At 41.0% G+C, this 21364-nt stretch overlaps 1 protein-coding gene across 3 annotated transcripts in view; it reads left to right on the plus strand.

Moving 5' to 3' along the window:
- Nucleotides 1-10002: 10002 nt before the first annotated feature.
- POU2F1 (POU class 2 homeobox 1) overlaps nt 10003-21364 on the plus strand; it is a 178157-nt gene continuing 166795 nt past the window's right edge. Inside the window, exon 1 of one of the 3 annotated variants that reach the window (XM_032389450.1) lies at nt 10003-10069. In XM_032389450.1, the coding sequence (XP_032245341.1) occupies nt 10009-10069 (61 nt within the window). In that variant the 5' untranslated portion in view covers nt 10003-10008. The remainder of the gene's footprint in view (nt 10070-21364) is intronic. The other 2 variants (XM_032389452.1, XM_032389453.1) reach the window with 2 other exon arrangements.

Raw genomic sequence — 21364 nt, forward strand, 5'->3', positions numbered from 1 at the left:
AACATGAATGGTATGCAGTTTGGGCTCAGTCTGAAGGGTCCAAATCACTTGATTGTAGTGAGAGGGGAATGGGCATCATGGTTACTTTACATTTCTGGTTAAGCAGTAATAGGGAGAAACTCCTTTTGTATTAAAATCTTCTATGCTTATGATCTTGTCAGTCTTTGTCATTTAGTTTTTATTTTATATATTTCAAGGTAGGTCACTAGTTGCATACAAATTCCTAATTGTTATAGCTTCTTGATGGATTAGCCTTCTCTTATCATGTATATTTATTCCTTTTGCCTTGAATTCCAGTTTTTGTGTTAACAATATTGCTAAATAGCTTTCTTATAAAAGACTTCATTCATGTTTTCTTCTAGAATTTTTATTTTTATTTTTTACACTTAAGTCTTTGAACCATTGAGAGTTGATTCTGGTCAAGGTCTGAGGTACAGACCCAATTTTATATGTAATATATATTAATGCATACACACATGTATTTTGGTTTTTTTTTTTTTTTAAAGATTTTATTTATTTATTTGACAGAGAGAGACACAGTGAGAGAGGGAACACAAGCAGGGGGAGTGTGAGAGGGAGAAGTGGGCTTCCCACTGAGCAGGGAGCCCGATGCGGGGCTCATCCCAGGATGCTGGGATCATGACCTGAGCCAAAGGCAGATGCTTAACGACTGAGCTACCCAGGCGCCCCTGTATTTTGCTTTTGAAATATATATATCTGTACACATACATATGTACATATTGTTATGAAGTCTCTTTCCCTCTCTCTTTTGCTGTTTAATAGTTTTGTGGTTACCATACCCTACCTGCCAAGTCTCTAGTCCACACCTGGGTCTTCTGATGGTGGTTAGGGGCACCTGCAACATTAGAGAAATCCAGAGAGCAGATCTGTTTACTTCCGGGTTGCCAGGTTGTGTCTTGGTCTTCCTATTTGGCTAATTCTCAACATCCTAAAAAGCCATAGCCTCAGGCAGCAGTCAGGAAGCAGTTCTATCCAGCCGCCATTCACAAAGGTGTGTGGGAGTGTGAAATGACACAGGTAGAAGGTTGCTCATTGTGATTTGTGAGTAGCAGGGAACTTTGTAAATGGCTTGTCCAGAAAGAGAAGAGGACTGGTTGAGTAAACCACAGTTCACACATATGATGAAGTACACACAGCTATAAAAAAGATGAGTAAAATCTCCATGTCCTGATAGGGATGATACAGGTAAGTGAAAAAAAGCAAGGTACGGAACAGTATAGATGGTTTGCTATCTTTTGTGAAAGAGAAGGAGAGAAATAAGAATTTATATAGTTGTAAGAAGAGATGGATAAGGATAAGCAACAAATTAATATAAATGGTTTCCTAAACAGGAGGAGAAGTGGGGACTGGGGCGAACATGGGAATTCTCTGTATCACAAAATGCTGTAGTTTTGACTTGTGATTTTTGTAAGATGTATCTATATAAGATGATTTATGTAAGATAAAATTATAACAAAGCCCCACCAGATACAAAAGGGGTGTGTGTGTGTGTGTGTGTGTGTGTGTGTGTGTGTGTTCTGGTTCTTCCTCTCTGTGGCACTAAAACTCCAGGCACGGCCACAGACTCACTCCTGGTTGGTATTTCTGTGCTCTTCCTGATTCACAGAAATGATTAACTGCCTTTGAACGCATTTCTTTTTGGTTTTCAGTTTTTGTATTTTATCTATCATTGCTGTATATCTATAGCAGAGGAGATGCTTGGATGTGTGAACCTTCTATGGCCATGGAAATCTTTTTCCTCTTGTTTTAACCCTTAGGATTGAAAATCCCTTTAAAATACTTCTTTTCCTGCCGTAGAAAGTCTAGTATACTCAGAATAATTAAATATTTCTTGGATGATGAACCATATTAGAATGAAGTTTTTTAAACCATAAGTTTTAATGTAAGAACCATATTTCATAGAATTTAAAATGCCATCGATTGTAAGATATACCATTATTTTATGTACCATTAAAAAATGCTGCCAATTAAACTATGATGCAATGTTTTGTTACACATCCTTCGTAAGATGCATCTTGATTTCAAAGATATTAAAATGTGAAAAAATGTGCATCTTAGGGTAGATGAAATATAGAGTTATAAATATAGACTTGAAAGATAAGAAGTTCAAATTAAATGTACACTCATCTCAAGATGTTCCAAAAACCAAAAAGAAATATTTTGCCTAGAGCAATGCCAAGTACCTGGTAGGTACCTAAAGAATACTTGTGAGAGAATAAAGGCTTCTCACACGACATTGGATGGTAACTAAAATACAGAGAGAAGTATGCAAAATATTGTTTTTAAAAAAATTGTTAAGCATAGACTATGTCCAGCCCCGAGCTATAACCTTAAGCAAAAAAAATAACAAAAAATAATGAGGACAAGATGGACCACCCCTTGAATAGTTTATACTCTAGTGAGAGAGACAAATATAACAAACATAGTTTGACGTTGGAGGGGAAAGTGGGACGGAAGGTGTAGATTTGGGGGTTGTCTTCAGAGAGATTCAGAGAACAGCTGAAATTGTGGGGATAGATAATGACATCAAACAGGCTTGCAGCAATGAGGGGAGGGACAAGGGCAAATCCTCGGAGAGTACCTATATTAGATGGGAAGAAAAAGAGGATCCAATGAGGAAAACCAAGACATGGTTAGAGAGATAAGAGGAGAAATTGGAGAGCAATTTGTCACTGAAGCCAGAGTTAGAGAGATGGTTTTAAGAAACGAGGAACAATCACCATTGTCAAATTGCAGAGAGATGGGGCAGGATGAGGAGTGAAGATGTTATCAGATCTGGCAGTTAGGAGGTCATCAGTGACTTCCAATAAAGTAATTTCAGGAAAATGATTGGAGCAGATGTCAGACTATAATGAGTTGATGAGTAAATGCAGGAAGAGTTTATCTTGAAAAGCTTATGAGAAGGGATAGGAAGAGGCAGGAAAAAACAGGAAGGGCAGAAATGGAATCAATGAATGCAGGCAAAAATAGGCACCAAAACTCATGGAAACAAGGCAAAGGGCTGAATGTCTAGATGTCGGCTGAATGTCAGGATGGGGAGGCAGATGGCCGCCAAGGCAGAGAGCAAATGTGGGGGCCTAGAGAGGAAAGGCAGAGAGGACAAGGGATCAGGCAATCTTTGGTTCAACTCCTAGCTTTGTCTCTTACTGTATGAATTTGGGTAAGTTACTTAACCTCTGCCCTTCAGATATTAAGAAAGAATACCCAGAAAGAAGACAGACACTCCAAAAACACTCCTACAGTAAATATGATACATTTCTCAGAGTTTTTTTTCTTCTTATGATTTTAATGTAGGCTGATGACATAAGTCCAAAGCATAATTCTAGGAAAGAAGCCTACAAGGGGACAAAATGATGTATTTCAAGTGCACAGCTTTCTGACAGTTCAGCTTTTAAGAGTATCTAGAGTTGGAATTACAAATGGATTTCATCCTGCATGCCAGTGCTAATGAGAGGCCAATGACTGCCCGAAGCCCTGGTTGGGCAGAATCGTGTTTGAGTAAGAGTCTAGGCTCAGCATAAGAAAGGGCTATGGATTAAAGAAGTTGGAAAGAGGCTTGGAAGGAATGGTAGTAAGAGTAGCGTCATGAATTTGCTGACCCTGAACCAGAGGGGGAAAATGGGCTATGTATCCATCAGATAGTTTTCCATCAATGATATTGAGCTTTTTGATAAGTATTGACTTGTTAAAAACTTCAGTGTACATTCTCTGAGGAGTACAAATACTCCACGTTATACATTAAGAGTAGAAACATAAATTGCAGCAGTCAGCTTCAGCCAGTAAGTTTGACATCCTTTTATGAACGTTAATATATGTAATCGGAATATATTCATTCATTTAATAGAAGCCCTCTCCACCTGTTCAAGGTAGAAGACCATGGAGATATTGGAAGCAAGATCAAAATCTTCCCTGGCGAAACTCCTGGGTATGAAGTAAGGGCAGGAAGAGCAATTTGTCACTGAGGAAATGGAGATTAAGCTCCTGGTGCTTCATATACAATGGCCATAGAACATTTTATTTTGAGAACTTTTAAAAGTTACTATTGCCAAGCTTGCTTTACTTCAATGAAGTATCCATAGCGTATGCATCTTTAAGCAATGAAACAGTAAATTTCATATGTGTATATATGTGTATATATCCAAAAGCAGCGATACCATGTTTTCAAATGAAACCTTGTCTTAAACTCCAATATAGGTAAAGCAGAGCCTTTCTGGCTAAAGAGGAGGTAGAGGGTTGGTTTTCATCCCACTTTAAGGGGCATGGAAGTCTCTGCTATAAGATCAATTAGTTATGAAACGCACCCCCAGGTCACTAAAGACATTAATTTGCTCTATTAGAATGATAATCTTTATGAACAGGCAAAATGTTGGAGCTGTTCATAAAAAAATGACAATTTTTAATTTAGTCACCTAGGGTAATTACAATCATTAAAACACATCCCCCAGAGCCTGGATTCTTCAGTCTTTAACAAAACTAACACAGCAGCACCAAGACTTAACTTCAGGACAAGGAAGGCAGTGCTAGGCCCAGGCCTAGGCTTCTCTTCAGCCCATGAAGAAGATCGGATTTGCTTCTTGCTCCTCACATGGCCTGATCTCTTGAGAACAATATCACTCCACAGCCAAAAAACCCTGGAGGAATTTCAATCTTGGCATCTGTGTTCCAGAGAGCAGGAGGGAAAAAAGGGAGAAAAGAAGAAGGAACTTGCTTCTTGTAAGAGCTCTTTCAGAAATCCTATCCAGCAACTCCTTAAACTCAGTAGCCAAAATTTAGTCACATGGTCACACCTAGCTGCAGAGGCTTATGTGGTGCACTTAGCAAGACAGACTGACACCTTCCCATTCACACATCACTACTGTTAGTAAGGACCATCCAGTAAGAGTAAGACTTAGGCAGACTTACTATCATACTCTTGACTACTTCTATACCTTGTGTGTGTATACATATGAATAAAACCCCATGTATAGATTTTTGTTACCACCAGCACAATCAGGATACAGACCAATTCCATTACCCAAAAAGTCCTCTCACGTGCCTATCCCTTATAGTTGCACCTTCTCCCACCATTACCTCCTGGCAACCACTGATCTATTTTCCATCACTGTAGTTTTGTGATTTCAAGAAGGCCGTATAAATGGAATCACATAGTAGGATTCCTTTGAGACTGCCTTCTTTCACTCAGCATAATGCCTTTGAGAGTCACTGAAGTTGTTGTACATGTCAGTAGTTCATTCCTTTTTATTGCTGAATAGTATTCCACAGCATGAACATACCCCTGTTTGTTTATTCATTCACCTATGGAAGGACATTTGGATTGTTTCTAGTTTTTGGCGATTGTAATAGAGCTGCCATTTGTTTATGTTTTCGTGTGAACGTAAGTTTTTATATATTTTTGTTATGATGAGATTACATACAAGGACATTATTTGTTAATATAGTCTCTTCCCACACTGAAATATATGAACCTGCCGGATTTTGCCTGATCCAAAGCCAGCAGCAGACTATCACGGTTAAGAGTAAGCTCCTTACCTGTATATGACTCTCAGCTCTCCTGTTTAATAGTGGTGTGGCATTAGGCAAGTTACTTCACATCTCTATGCCTCAATTTTCCCCATCCTGAAAAACTGAAACACCCAGCAGTATCCCCACATTGGTTCCCTGCCCTGTGGACTGAGGGCTATTAGAGTGGGAAAGGCCACGTGGAAGCCACTAGATCTGCCTCTATCGAGGAAAATAATACCCCCAAAGCAACACTGCATATTGGAGGGATTGCAGAGATCAGGGCCACCGTCAAAGATCTGGAAGATGCAGGGGTGGTCGTTCCCACCACATCCCCACTTAACTCTCCTATGTGGCTTGTACAGAAGACAGGTGGATCTTGGAGAATGACAGTGGATTATTGTCAAGCTGAACTAGGTGGTGACTCCACTTGCAGCTGCTGTACCAGACGTGGTTTTGCTGCTTGAGCAAATTAACACATCCCCTGGAAACTGATATGCAACTCTTGGGCTGGCAAATGCCTTTTTCTATATCCCAGTCAACGAGAACCTCCAGAAGCAGTTTGCTTTCAGTTGGCAAGGCCAGCATGACACTTTTCCTGTCCCACCTCAGAGGTATATCAACTTTCCAGCTCTATGTCATAATTTAATTCATAGGAATCTTGATCTCCTTTCCCTTCCACAGGCTATCACACCGATCCATTACACTGATGATATCATGCTGATTGGACCCAGTGAGCAAGAGGTAGTAACCACTTTAGACTTACTGGTAGGACCTTGGTGTGTCAGAGGATGGGAAATAAATCTGGCACAAATTCAGGGGCTTTCTATCTCAGTGAAATTTTTAGGGGTCCTGTGGTGTGAGCATGTCAACACATCCCTTCTAAGGTAATGGGTAAGTTGTTGCAACTGGCCTCTTTTACAAGCAAAAAAGAGACACAACGCTGAGGGGGCCTCTTTGGATTTTGGAGGCAACATATGCCATTTGGGTGTATTATTCCAACCCATATCCCAAGTGACTCAAAAAGCTGTTGAATAAGAAGACTCTGCAATATGTCGAGAGTGCTGCACAAGCTTCTCCGCCATTTGGGCCATAGGATCCAGCAGATCCAACGGTGCTCAAAGTGTCAATGGCAGGTAAGGATGCTACTAGGAGTCTTTGGCAGGTCCTAACAGGTGACTTGCAGCTCAGACTCTTAGGATTTTAGAACAAAGCCTGACATCCTCTATGGATAACTCTTCTCCTTTTGAGAAATAGCTCTTGGCCTGCTACTAGACCTTAGTAAGGACCTAATGCTTAACCATGGGCCACCAAATTACCATGAGACCTGAGCTGCTCATCACCTGACTCATGAGGACGGACGCTACACTCCTAAAGAACGATGTGAGTTTTCTAATTTATACAGACAGAAATCTAGGGAACATGTGTGGGAATGGATATTAAGGGTACGGGATAATGGTGGAAGGAACACAAAGTGACATCTCAACCTCCAAAACTGTATAAGCAAATTCCTCATAACAAATCTCTTTCATATATACAGTTGATCCTTGAATAACATGGGTTTGAAGTGTGCAGGTCCACTTATACATGGATTTTTTACCATATAGTACTGTAAATGTATTTTCTCTTCCTTATGATTTTAATGGCATTTTCTTTTCTCTAGCTTACTTTATTGTAAGAATACAGTAATACAATATATAACATACATATACAAAATGTTTTATTTTATATTTATTTAAAATACATATAACATACAAAATAGTGTTAATCGACTTTTCGACTATGTTATTGGTAAGGCTTCCCCAGTCAATGGTAGTCTGTTACATTTTTCAGGGATTAAAAGCTATACTTGGGCTTTCACCTGCATGGGGAGTCAGCAATCCTAAACCCTGCCTTGTTCAAGTATCAACTGCAAAATGAAAGTCACATATATATTCCTACTGGTTTCATTTCTCTGGAGAACCCTAATATAGGCAAGTTATGTAACATCTCTATGTCTCAATTTCCTCATCCTGGAAAATTGGGATAAACACTTTCTAGCTCCCAGAGTTGTGAGGATTAAAAAAAAGAATTGATACATGGAGTTTGCTGAGGTCAAAGCAGTGTTTTATACATTTTTGTATTTTTATCACCTAGTAACGTTTCTGGAAGAATGCAGATGCTCATAAATATTTGTTGAATAAATGACTTTATCAATTTTTAAAATAATCCTAACATATATAACTGTATTATTCATTATTTTTTATTCAGCAAATATTTATGAATACCTACTATGCCCAGGCATAAATATTTTCATTAAGAGGAAAATGAATCATTGATACAGACTATTTTAAACTATTTTTTTCCTCACAGAGCTATTCTTCCTTAAATAAAAATTCATTCCATGAAGATAATGGAAATGAGATAAAGAATGAATAGCACATGCACTAGCTTCAATTACTTTCTAAAAGTCATATTAATTTACTCTTTGAACTAAAGAGCAAAACAAAGATTAAATAGAAGCTAGGAATTTAAGTAAAAGTATTCAGGTTCCTTTTCTTAGTGGAGGTAATTTCAAATTCCTTGCCCTCGGAGCAGGGGCAGGTAATTAACTGTCTTTCAAATAGGTTGATGATTTTGAAACTTCCCCCATGGTAATGCCGGTGAATCTAACTTAGGCTGTATTTCCGGATTAATTGTAACATGATTGAAATTTGCATTTCCTTAATGGAGGGTGGTGTGGCTTGAAATAATTAGATTATATGGTGGCCCAATTATTTGGTTTGAACAGTCCTGCACACACCCTAAGGCTTAATTACCATGAATAAATCAATCCCACCCCAAATTCATTGGCTGTCACTGACAATAGCTTCAACTGTACTTGCACAGGGTAAGGAATTCAATGACGAGGCTAAGACCCGTGATTAAAACTTTAGCCGTTAGAATAACCGCTGACTCTCTTATAGAGATCCGTTTTTCTTCAATGTAGAATCTGCGATTCTACTCAATTTAAACTTTGCAGTCATTTCTCTCCTCAAGACAGACTATCTAGGATTGAATTTCTTTTTTATTAAAGAAATATATTTAAGTAAGCTCTACACACGAGGTGGGGCTTGAACTCAGGACGCTGAAACCGGCGTCACATACTCTACCCACAGAGCCACCCAGGCGCCTCCTGAATTTCTTTTTTTCTAACTTTGCTTATGAGATAGGCTTTTCTTTTCACTCTTAAAAAAAAAAAAAAACTGGAAAAATTTTAGTTTTTTTTTTTAAAGAATTCGTAAAGTAATTAGAACTGGGTCTTGTCCAGAGAAATTTACCATTAAAGAAATCTTAGAACACGACTGAAATAAAGATATTTACAATAGAAACGCCTACTATCATATTTGCTCTGAGAAACACAGCCAAGTGAAATTCTGGATGAAGCTACTGCTGATTTCGATGTTTTTATTTATTAGGTCATCAGTTTCCAGTTTACGGCTAGCTTTTAAGTATGTTCCTAAGCCAAAGGAAGGGGAGCGTGCCTATCCATGGGCGAGGGAATCAGCTCTTCGTTTCGATCGGGTGAGCGGCAATCCAGGCGCAAGAAAACCCCAAGGAGGGTGGGGGCGGAAATTAGCGACTTAAACGCCCAGCTCCCGAGAAGGCGGCCGGGTATTAGAAACAAGTAGAGCAGAAGAGATTTGGGGCTAATTAAAAGCAGCACAAGACACTCCCCCTCACGTTAGCCGGGCCGGGTCTCCAGCATTTGCAGAGTTGGGGGCGGGGACTAGTTAGGATTCAAATTTAAAGCGGGACGCCCGCGCAGAGCTCAGCAGGTGCCTCCAGCCCTGCTCCCCGCGGCGGGCGTTTCCGCCCCTACCTGCCCACCGGGCCGGAAATTACCTAGCAGGGGAGCTGCCCCTCCTTTGTTGTCAGCGGTTCCACAGCGCGGAAAGCCTTAAAAAGTGCGCAGCGGAGGGGACGCGGGGACTGGTCCGCCCACGAGGACTCCACGCGTTTCCACGCTCTTGCCGCCGGGTCCCCTGCCCTTCCTTTAAAATGCCACTGTCCACTGGGGGGACGTCGGAGTAAAGCTGGGAGGGCAGTGAGGCGGGAGAGAGAGGGAGGATTGTAAGAAGGGACGAGCGCTCAACGTACTACACAGGTTACGCTTCAAGAAGAAGCCCAGGGGAGGTAACGCATGCGCCGCCTGCATTTCAGGCGCGTGGAGAAAGTTGCGCATGTGCAGAGCCGAGAGAAAAAAAATGCAGGGAAGGGGTGACTGGCATGTTGAGGGCGCTTTAGCTACTGAAGAGCCACAGCGGCCAGGAGGCGCGTGCGCAGAGCGCCCGAAGGGGTGGGGCTCCTCCAAGGGGTCGGCCTCGCGCGCCCCCTGGCGCGCGCCCGGGGAGAAGAAGGAGCGGGAGGGGGCGGAGAGGAGGGAGGAGGCACGGAGGGCGGGAGGGGGGAGGGGAGCCGGAGCGAGGGAGGGTTTATCGACCGGGCGATTTTGGTTAAAATATTCAAAATGGCGGACGGAGGAGCAGCGAGTCAAGATGAGAGTTCAGCCGCGGCGGCAGCAGCAGCAGGTAATCATTACAGCATTTTACATATTCATATTCATACTCAACCCCGGCTCCCGCTGCCCCCCCCCGCGACTTAGCATAATTTATTAGTACTCAGGATTATTATAATTAACGGCGGGGAGATGGGGGGCCGGGGAGCACGGAGCCCCCGCCGGGCGCTGAGCGGAGGGGGAAAGAGGCTTGGAGCGGCCAGGCGGAGGGGGAAGACAAGGGGCAAAGGGGGCTGCGATCCACCGCCCTCCTCCTGCCCCCGGCCCACCCCGCCGCCGCCGCTGCTCGCCCGCCCGCCCGCCGGCACCGGCCCTCCTCCTCCGCCGGCGGCCGCCGCCGCCGCCTCCTCGCCGCGGTGCCCGAACCCGAGCGGGTCCGCGGCGGGGCCGCGGGGCCGGGGCACAGGGAGAGGACAATAAAGACATTTTACATATTCATAGCCGCTGGGCCGGCGGGGCGCGGGCGGGCGACCCGGCCGGGCGGGCGCGGGGTGGGGGGGGCGTGGAGGGGGATGGAGGTGGTGGAGAGCACAATGCCGGGGAGGCGGCGGGGCCGGAGCGGACACCGGCGGCCGGACAGCCACACGCGCCCCCCCCCCCGCCCCGGGAGAGGGCCAGGGCGGGGGAGGGGGGCGCCCGGGGAGAACGTCCTGCCGGCGCCCGCGCCCCGCAGCCGCACGGGGGTCCGAGCGGGGCTGAGCCCGGGGGTCACGGCCCCGGGCACTTCGGCCGCGCCCCGCCTGTCCCCCGTGTGGCGGCCTGACCTGAGCCAGGCCTGCGCTCTAGGTGGGTAGGGGTGAGCGGTCGTGGGCGCTGTGAGGTGGCCTCGGGGCAGCGGGGTTGGGGAGCCCGCGCAGGGGTCCGCTTCGCACCCTCCGGGACGGACAGGGTTGAAAGGCGGCCCTCGTGGAAAGTTCCCCTCGGAGGGGGATGTCCTCTGGGGCAGCCCCATGTGCTCTGGACCATCGGTCAGCAGTCCCTGTAGGTCCTGGAAAAGCCCCCTCTCCCTCGTGGGTCGTACTTTTCTCCGGGGAGTTGGGTTGGAGGTGCCTGGCGTGGTCTGATCTTCATCGCCGCCCTGCCCCTCCCCGCGCCCCCGCCTCTGCGCCCGACCGGGACGGACGCGGCCGGGGGCCCTAGGGGGCCTCTGGCTCCCAGGCCCCAGAAGCACCCGGAGGCCTCTCAAGAACTCGGATGTAGAGAGCTGCCCTCTTGCCCCTGCCCCAGAACCGGCCGGCCTGACAAGTTGATAATATTCTAGATTTCCCCTCTCCTGTTGGGAGTTAGGTAGGGGCGGGGATCCCCCTCCCCGGTTCTGTGGTGGTGGTTTCTTGCTGGGTGCTGGGTCCTCTTTACTCTCTGCTTAGCCGAACCTCTCTCATTTGAATAATGTCTAATTCGGGGAGGTTTATATTATTGAAATGGCCGCCTGGCTTTCCCCGCCTCTCATGTTTAGTAATTCAGACCTTTAATAACAGCCACTCACAGCCCAACGCCGTGTTTATATTTTACATTCGCCCCATGTGCTTTTGTGGTTCGATATGATTCTTTTTTTTTTTTTTCCTTGGCAATCCACGGGGCTCTGAGATCAAACCCAGGCTGTGCTGGGAAGAGCAGGGGGAGAGCTAGGCCTTGGCTCCTCTAGCAGTTGCCTAGGCCTCATTCTCTGCCGCTTGATTTATTTACTAATAACCAAAATGACTTTCCCCCACCAACTTCCATACACATACCCGTACTCCGCGGGCAAAACAAACCCTCCTGGGGCCTTAACCAGCATTAAGGCAGCTCCTAGCTAAGCTTCAACTCTGTCGTGTTTTGTTTTCTCTTAAAAAGACTTTCTTATAGTTTGCAGTAATATTAGGCCTAAGGAAAAAATTTTTTCTCATTTTCAGAGGCGAATGAAACCTATTTTGATTTAATACAAATAAATCACTTTACTTTAGTGATAGTTCTCCCCTGCCCCTTGGCTTCTACCTCCAAGTTAAACACTTTCAGGCTTTGTAAAGGTCTGCAGTATTTGTAAAACCAATAGGTTTTTTTTTTTTTTCCCTAGGAGTTGTAGAGTAAGTGTTTTAGAAATTCCAATTAACAGCACTTTCAGAATGTCTCAGTGCTGCATTTCCTTTTCAGCTTCTTCATTCTGATTTAAAATAGGGCTGATATTAATTTTGTGCTATCCCTGTCAAGGTTTGCTTATTTTACCGGTAGCCCTCCTAAAGACAGAAAATGGGGTTGTGTTTTCTTTGAGTGTTTGTGTCATGGTTAAATGAGGGAACATAGAAGAATAAACATAGGCATTGTGTCTACCCTGATCTTGGAACTTATTCTCCTCCTAACACACCCACCTCTCTTGAAGTTGTCAGAATTGATTTTATGTTTTATGTAAAATTAGGACAGTTGGTCTGTGAAAGTTAGGCTAACTTTTGTTATTTAGAAGAAACAGTAATTTTCATTTTTTGGTTTTTCCCTTGGTAAAGTTTTCTTTCCTTTTTATTTTATAGTTTTAGTGTGTTTTTTAAAAACATAGTGTTGTTTCTCATTGGTGTTTTTTTTTTTTTTTTTTTTTTTACCCCTGCTAGTAAAGTACCAGAGAAGTGTTATTTAGCAGGGATGTGTTAAACCTTTGAAATTAAAAGGCACTTTATGGTCAGTTGCTAGGTACATATTTTGGGAGACATTAGTCTTCAGTTTCATTTGTAACAAAATTGTAGATTTGATGGGCTAACAGCAAGCCAGTTTCACATTACCAGTTCTCATCATTTTTCCTCTTTCACCTCCAGTAGGCAGGCCCTGAATGCAGCAGGAAAAAAATGTGTAGCTTTCATGTGAATGTTCAGGTGAATGACTGCTTTGGAGACCTGAAGCATGAGGTCGAATGGACACAAAGCAGTAATAAGATTTCATGCCTTAAATAGCATATGTTTTTGCACCCGATTCCCAAGATGTGGTCAAACTGATGATGTCATTGGACAGAGGACAAGGTGCAGTTAATTTGATTTATTGTCCTGAGGTGAACTGTAGCAGTGAAACCTTCTCATAGGGAAACCATTTATCTCGGGACAATTTCCTTTATAGCTGCAATTTAACCACTACCGAGGCTGTAGATATTTTATCCAAGATGATAAAATGTACACTGCATTTTATAAACAAAATTCCACTGTTAGAATTTTTGTAATAGAGAAAAGGATGAGTATTGTTAACTGGCCTTATATTTTGGTTGGCATTCCATGCTATTGTAAAAATTCATTTCCTCAAATTCTCAGAAGGAGACTATGGGTTTTAAGTAAGTATAATCATGGAAGGGATCAATATAAATGCTTATTTTAGAGAGGTTCTTTGTGACCTCCCAAACTCAAGTAAGAAGCTGCCAGGCTAAAGAAGGAGAGATCATTTGCCTTAGAACCTATTTCAATGAGTAAAGTGAAGTTGAAGAGAATGAAGGCTATATATTCTTTTAGGTTGAAATTATAGTGTTTAAAATAAGGTAGATAACTCGTAAGAAAGCCTGTGCTTTGCAAACAATTTTTTAAAAATAAATCGAACTTCTTTTTGGACAAATTTGTGTATTTACTTTGATTAGTGATTTTTAGAATTGTTATGTTGTGAGGTAATGATTCCACCTATGATTTCTGACAGAAGACTCCTTTTAGACATTTTTCATCGTAGTTTTTACCAGTTTATCTTAAAGTGCTGATTAAAATGCTCTGGGAATGTTGTAGGATGCTGTGCTTTATCCCTGTCTTCCAAGCTTGATACAGAATTTTAGATTACTTTTAAGCCTTAGTAAGTTTATAATCTGCCTGTCTCCTTAGGCATCTGTCAGGCGGTTTCTCACAAGTTTTCAGAAGATCCACTGTCACTTCCTTCTTAACTTGCCCCACCTATTAATTATAATGGTACTTTTGAGTTTAGGTCTTGAAAATTCATGTGACAGCTGACCAAATGTTTTTAATATCTGAAAGGACCATTCTGCTGCCAAGCTATCATTGTAAAGTAATTTTTAACATCTTTCCCAAACTAATTTCTAATTCCTTTCATTTTGTCATTGTCAAAAATCCCAGTAGTCAAGGAACAGCGAACTATTATTCAGGTTTAAATTGTATAGTTTCTGCCATATTTTTAATTTACTATTCTCTGCATCAATAGGCAGCATAAAGCAGAAGAAATAAATGTGTTTTATTGCTGCCTAGATTGAAGTAATTGTTAATCTGTTATTCATCTGGTCATTGGATTTTGGAATAAGTCTAGGGCTCAGAATGTTAAATTGCTCTTATCAAGCCACCAAAGATGTGTAAAGGAGCCTTGAATCTTAGGCCAGTGCTTCTAACATGATAGAACTAGAAATTTGAATGTTATCTTTCATATGTATTTTGCATTAAAAATGAAATATTTGAAGTTTCTTGAATCTGAATTATTTGATCTTGGATTTGTGTGTGTCTAGGTGTGTGTTTAAGTTGTTTTTTTAAATTGGTCACTCACTTTATGAATGTGTTTCCTTTGTACTAGGAAGACTATAATACTATGTAGTGGTGATTGCCTTATTATTAATGGTTTTTTTGTTTTGTTTTTTGTTGAAAACCCACAGCTCTAGTCTTCGCATATAGGTCTTTCAAGCACTATTAAAAATAATTTTCTTTTAAAATAATGGTATATGGCTGTTATTAACTTCCTTTTATACAATAGTATTTGTTCAATTACACAGTTTTTGTGATTAGTAAATACTTACTATGAAAGTGCAGTTTTAAGCAGGATGTGTTTTCCCAATGGAAGTGATTATGTTTAGAACTATTTAAATAATTGTTTCCCGAACGGAACAAGTCACGGACAAAACATGGTCCTTTTGGGTCATTTATGTTCTTGTTTCTGTTTCGTCTTTTAATGTTAAATGCCTGAGTGAACATGCTTATTACTTATTTCTTCAAGGGAATCCAATGCTAGGTGTTAGAGTTTGGATTTGGTTATTACACGTCTGTCTTACTTGAGTTTCTGTATCCCTTCTGAATGAATTCTTTCGTCCTCCTCCTCCTCTCTTTTAGGAAACTCTTTGGGCAGGGATTTTGCTTAATTCTTTTATTGTATTGCTTAAATAAGATAAATATCTTTTTGAGGGGCATCAGGGTTGAAAGAGGTAACGATTACAGATCATAGAGAAAAGCAGTTTCCTTATCCATCTTCTGCTCAACATATTTGCACATTATTGACATTTTGTGAATAAAGATAATAATTTTGTGGATTTATATTTCTTCTTAGGTTATTTACACTGATGTGTTATCTAATTGTATCCATGGAAAGAGGCAAGCTTAGGATGCTCCTACTCCGCCATCTTCCCAGCCTCCCTCCTGTATTTCTTTTTAGGAATAAATTGTTTTATTTTGTACTGCAGTATTTCTATGTTCTAAACTGGCTGTGAGCCTTATACACTCTTTCAGCAGTAATAACAGTGGGACAAAATAGCATGAGTGGAGCCATCGCCTGACTTTCTGATCCATTTACAATATATTTAGAATTTGGAATATGAGAATTATCTTAAGTTTCAGATACTCTGATTTAAAGAAGCTCTTTACATAGTGTGCATGTGTGTTTTTACTAGAGGGTGTTACTGAGCATTTGATAGGTTGTCTTGTTTGTGCTCCCTGGCTGATACAGCTTTGTTTTTTGTTTTCCAATTAAGCAAATACTTAAGTTTTCACCATTGCCTAGATTTTGCTGACAAGACTATTAATGAGCAAAAGAAGAATCAGTAAACCTTTAGATTTATCAGATTTTTTTTTAAGTACGGTCCAGGAAACTGGATATTCATCCAGAAAAAGGATACATAATATTAATTAAAAAAAAAAAAAATGGGGCGCCTGGGTGGCTCAGTCGTTAAGCGTCTGCCTTCGGCTCAGGTCATGATCCCAGGGTCCTGGGATCGAGCCCCGCATCGGGCTCCCTGCTCTGCGGGAAGCCTGCTTCTCCCTCTCCCACTCCCCCTGCTTGTGTTCCCTCTCTCACTGTGTCTCTCTCTCTCTGTCAAATAAATAAATAAAATCTTTAAAAAAAAAAAAAAGAATGTGAAAAGCACAAAACTAAGCTCAATAAGAGTATTGGTAATAGCTTTACTTAGTCTGCAATGCTGAAAGTCATTGAAAGTACAGTTTAATTTGTCACATGATTTATTTCATAATTCTCTGTAACTTTATTGGTTTTTATGTTGGAATCATAACAGTAGTATATAAAGTTAAATCAGTAAAATAATAAAAATTATGGTTTTTTTTTTTTTTTTGGACTAGTCAGCTTTCTTTTTGCAATAGAAGATATAAACAGGAATGGCTGGGAAATGAACATTATGTTTTTTGTTTAATGTGGTCACCTTAAATAATGGAGTTGTGCTGACTGGCTTTGTAACTTATGGACTGAATATACTTTTTTAGAGAAAAGTGACTTACCTATTTTCTTCTTTTAGTACACTTATTTTAATGGTCTGCTTAATGAAAAAAAGGCCTTTTTTTTTTTTTTTTTTTGCTGATTCATACTGCAGCAAGACAGTATATTATAATCAGTCTTTTAAAAAGAGTTATTTAATTGCTTAGAAAATATATCTGCTGTGTACCCAGACTTATGCCAGTTGTCTTTGGGGATAACAAGGGAAATAAAAGACTCTGTTGTGGAGGAGTTGGTATGTTTTCTTAGCAGGGAAAATTAAAAAACAGTGCATGTAATTATATATTAAAATATGTAGCAGATAAAAATGTTCAGAGTAGAGATCAGGGTGTGTCCAAATTTGTAGGAACCAAAGCATCCTAGAGCTGTTATGGCTGGAAGGTAATGTAGATACCATCTATCCTAAAGCCTTTATAGATGAGGAAATGCTCTCACAGTGGTGTAGTGTCTTGCCTTCAGTCTTAACTCTGAGTTAGGCATCAGAACACAAGACTTCTGACTTTCTAGACTCCTCCTCCCTACACCCCCAATCTCTCCCTCTACTACTTTACTGCCAGTCAGAGAAGACTTTAAGTAGAAGAGGAGTCTTAAAGCTGAGCTTAAGAAAGGCAAAAAGAATTTGGAGGAATGGGAAGACAGGGAAGCACATTGCTGGGGAAACGTTGAAGATTGTAGATAAAGAATGAGGCATTTTTTCTATGTGCAGGGAGGCTTTTGGAAGTTTTTGAAGTAAGGAATCCTGTGATAAAAGTGATATTTTAGGATTAATATGGTGGTGTGCAAGATGGTTGGAAATAGGAAGCAGAGACCATCCATGGAAACCAGTAGATAAAAATTGAGGCATGTGGTTTGTTGACTAATTGCTCTACACACTGTTAGAGATACAAACAGGACAGTTACCTGACCTCAACGGGCTTTCAGTCTAATAATGATATTATAAAATAGAGAATCCACGATAAATACGTTGAGGATGTTGTCCAGTTAATCAAACAGAATAAGGACCTTTAGAAGAAATTCTTGCCACGTCTTTATATTAGGAACTATTTTATTTCTGACCAATGGTTTTGTTTTTAGTCTTCTGGACACTGGATTGTCTAATTGACTTAGTTTCCTTTTAATCAACTGCAGCATTTAGACCAAGTTATATTAACCTGAAAGGTGAGATGGGTAATTATGGTATGAGTTTTTCTTAGCCTCCTCATTCCCAGTTCCATTTTGTGTCCTTAACTTTTGTTTTATATTTCTTTTATTGCTTCCATCTTTAAACTCTTGTTATTTTGTGTTTCATGTGGGCTGCCTTTATGTCCTTTCTGGAGCAAGGCAGGTGTAAATAAAATAAAATTACCATCACCATGACATAATGATAATGTCTGTATTTTTATAGTACTTTAAAATTTATAGCAGCACTCTCATTTTCATTACCTCAGTTGGTCCTTTCAGGCAAGTATTATTATGCCCATTTTATAGTTGAGTAAAATAAAGCCTAGATTAAGTAACTTTCACAAAGTCATGTGCTCAGTAAGCACAGTGTTTGGGGAACAGCAGGACTTCCAGGTTAGTTGTTACTTAGGTTGTACAGTGGGGAGTGGTGGAAGGTAGTTTGGGATTGTTCTGGAGTGCTCGGAATACTCCGCTTTGGTGGTGTAGGAGTTTGGATTTCTTCTGCTAGGCAGTAGGGAGCCATTGAATTTTTTTTTGTTCTGGACTAGCCATGATAAAAGCCCTTAATTTTAAGTGTTTAGCAGCTAGTTAGAGTCAAGGGGGATGCTAAGGTTTTGAACTTAGATTACCAAGAGCAGTGCCGAATCAGCAGAGGTTGGGAGGTTGGAAGAGGGAGCCATTTGGAGAATAGGCAATGAATTCAATTTTGGAAATGTCATTTGAGACATGATTGGGTGGATATTATTAGGTTACAAATTCACTGTGAAGATCAGAACAGTTTTACTGAACTAAATGTGTAATAAACGTACAAATATTAGGATTGAGATTTGTGCTCATGCCACTGTGTGTGTGGACTGAGCTCTGAGTCTGAGCATTGTAAATTCTAGACCTCTCATTTTGACTTTGCCACTGACTTCTGTGGTTGTTTCTCTCAACAATAAGATGGTGATAATACCAGTGTTAGAGTGATGCTGTGGGGAGTAACAAATTGATAGCAGAAGCATTTTTAAAGTACTGTAATAGTTTTTCTTACAGGAGCACAAGAGTAAAATCAGCAATTTTATTACTTGTGTTGCTGTAGAGAAGGAGAAGCTTTAGCTTTAGATTGATTCTGTGGGGCATCTTACTGCAGGTTGTATGTTTCCTTGTGCAGCCAACACCCTGGGAGAGGGAGTATACTCCCCTGCTACTCTTCTGGAAGTTTTACCCAGTGGAGGTGTTGCATTGTAGCAAACATAAACTTCTGTTATCTAGCCCCCATCCCTGCCTATGCATTATCTTATGCTACTTCCTTACAGAGCATGACTCAACAATTCCACTCAGGAAGTCCCCTTTTATAGGCCCACCACAAACACAGTTTCTTTTAGCAGATTTTAATTTTTTAAAAAATCTACCTAAAACTTTGTGTTGAAGAGCTGTTTTGGGAGGGTGGCTGTATTTTAGTCTGATGCTTGTTTGGGCTCTTTTTCATCCTCCCTCCCCACCCCCTATGCGTCCTACTCCACAGTCCCCATCTCATTTTGAAAGTAAACCCACCAGGGATGCCTGGGTGGCTCAGTGGGTTAAGCATCTGCCTTTGGCTCAGGTCATGATCACAGGATGAACCCCATATCAGGGAGAGCCTGCTTCTCCCTCTCCCTCTGCCTGCCGCTCCCCCTGCTTACACACTCATTCACTCTGTCAAATAAATAAATAAATAAATAAATAAATAAATAAATAAATAAATAAAATCTTAAAAAGAAAAGTAAACCCACTGTTTTGGTCAGGCTGGCATTTGGGATGCTCCATGAGAACGTCTGCTCACACTGTCCCCTCCTTTGGAATGTCAGTGTGTGATGTGGTATAGTGAGTTGAGAGAGCTGGGTTCTAGATCACTAATTAGCTTTGTGACTTTGAGACAAGTTACTTCACTGATTTTTTTTCCCCCTCTTCATATTTGTAAATAAGAGAGTTTTCACACTTTTAAAAGTCACTGGAGTTCTTTTTTTTTTAATTCTTTTTAAAATGAATTTTAGGCAGAAGCTTATTGTATAAAAGGTAAGAGTGGAGCTGTTCTGATTGAAATAGTTGTCAGGGGCAGGAAAAGCATCCTCCCTCTGTTTTCCATTGTGGCCCTTAAGGCACTTCCACAGGATCCTTGAGGACTCCTGCTGAGCACACTATTTGAAATCTCTTGTCCTTGTTTATCATAAAGGACCTATCTGTTATTCTGTCTCCAAAAATAGCTGATCTCTCAAGCCTTTGCTACTGTCCTAGTTTCTCTGAGTTTAGCACTTAATTTGTGTTCATTTAGCTAATTCAGCACTTCATTATACACAGTCTTATTTTCTTCTCTAATTGAGTTATATAAGTAAATCTTGTCTCCTCTAAGAGCCTTGAGAGGAAGAACACATTGCTAGGGACAGAGTAGACATTTAGCAGATAATGCTTGATTGATTAAATTAGGAGTTCTCAGTCTTTGCTGGGATAAGAATCACCCTTGGAACTTTCTCAACATGCAAAGGCCCGGGCCTTACTCCAGAGTTTTTAATACAGTAGAGATCTGGCCATCCCTAGTTTAAAAAAGTTTTACAAATGATTCAGTAGCATTGAATGATTAGGTTAATTTAAATTAGGATAGTTGCATTCCAAGACTATTGCTTAGACTATTTTGAACAGCGGTTCTCAATGTATCAAAAAGGCTCCATAGTGGAAAGACAAACAGAGCTAGGAAACCTAGGTTCAGGGTGCCTAGGTGGCCCAGTTGGTTAAGCAGCTGCCTTGGGCTCAGGGCATGATCCCAGGGTCCTGGGATCAAGCCCCACGTCAGTGGGGGCTTCTCCCTCTCCCTCTGCCTCTCCCCGACTGCTTGTGCGCTCTCTCTCTCAAATAAATAAAATCTTAAAAAAAAAAATGGAGGAAGTTGAAGTCTTCTTTCAATACCAAAATTTAAAACAAAAAACAAAAAACACCTAGGTCCTTATTCTGTTTGTAGCACTGTGTAGCTTTCTGATGTCTAACTTTTCTGGCCCATAAGATTCTCATGGATAATTTATGGACTGTTTTCATACTTTTTTTTTCTTTTTAAGCTATCTTTTGGGTGAAGGCCAGTAAACACATACTTTGAGTAGCTTGGCTTTCATCTAAATACCATTTTAATAAATATATTAAGAATATAGACTTGATGGGGTGCTTGGGTGGCTCAGTTGGTTAAGCGTCTGCCTTGTCATGATCCCAGGGTCCTGGGATCGAGCCTTGCATAGGGCTCCCCGCTCAGCAGGGAGTCTGCTTCTCCCCTGCCTCTCCCCTGGCTTGTGCTCTCTCTCTTGCTTACTCTTTCTCTCAAATAAATAAAATCTTTAAAAAATACATAGACTGATAAATTATTGAACACTACATCTGAAACTAATGATGTACAGTGAGTTGGCTAATTGAATTTAAATTAAAAAAAACAAAAAACCCCAAACAAAAAAAGAATATAGAGCATGATAGATTTGATCCTATCTTAGCAATAGAGCTCACATGAGAGAGGTAGTCCAGAAAGGTGGTATTTAGATTTTAAACTTGAAACATCTTATTAGAATGTGAATGAACAAGGATACTAAGCTTATGGGGAACTGTAATAGTTCTCAATGTGAGCATGAATTGGATTATAATTAACCAACCTGACTGGTCCTTCTGCATTCACTTAATTCAGTAAATATTTATAGAGCGTCTTTTATTCCTTGCCATTTACCCAACACTG

Source organism: Phoca vitulina, unplaced genomic scaffold, assembly GCF_004348235.1.
Source record: "Phoca vitulina isolate PV1807 unplaced genomic scaffold, GSC_HSeal_1.0 scaffold54, whole genome shotgun sequence".
In the NCBI taxonomy this organism is placed as follows: domain Eukaryota; kingdom Metazoa; phylum Chordata; class Mammalia; order Carnivora; family Phocidae; genus Phoca; species Phoca vitulina.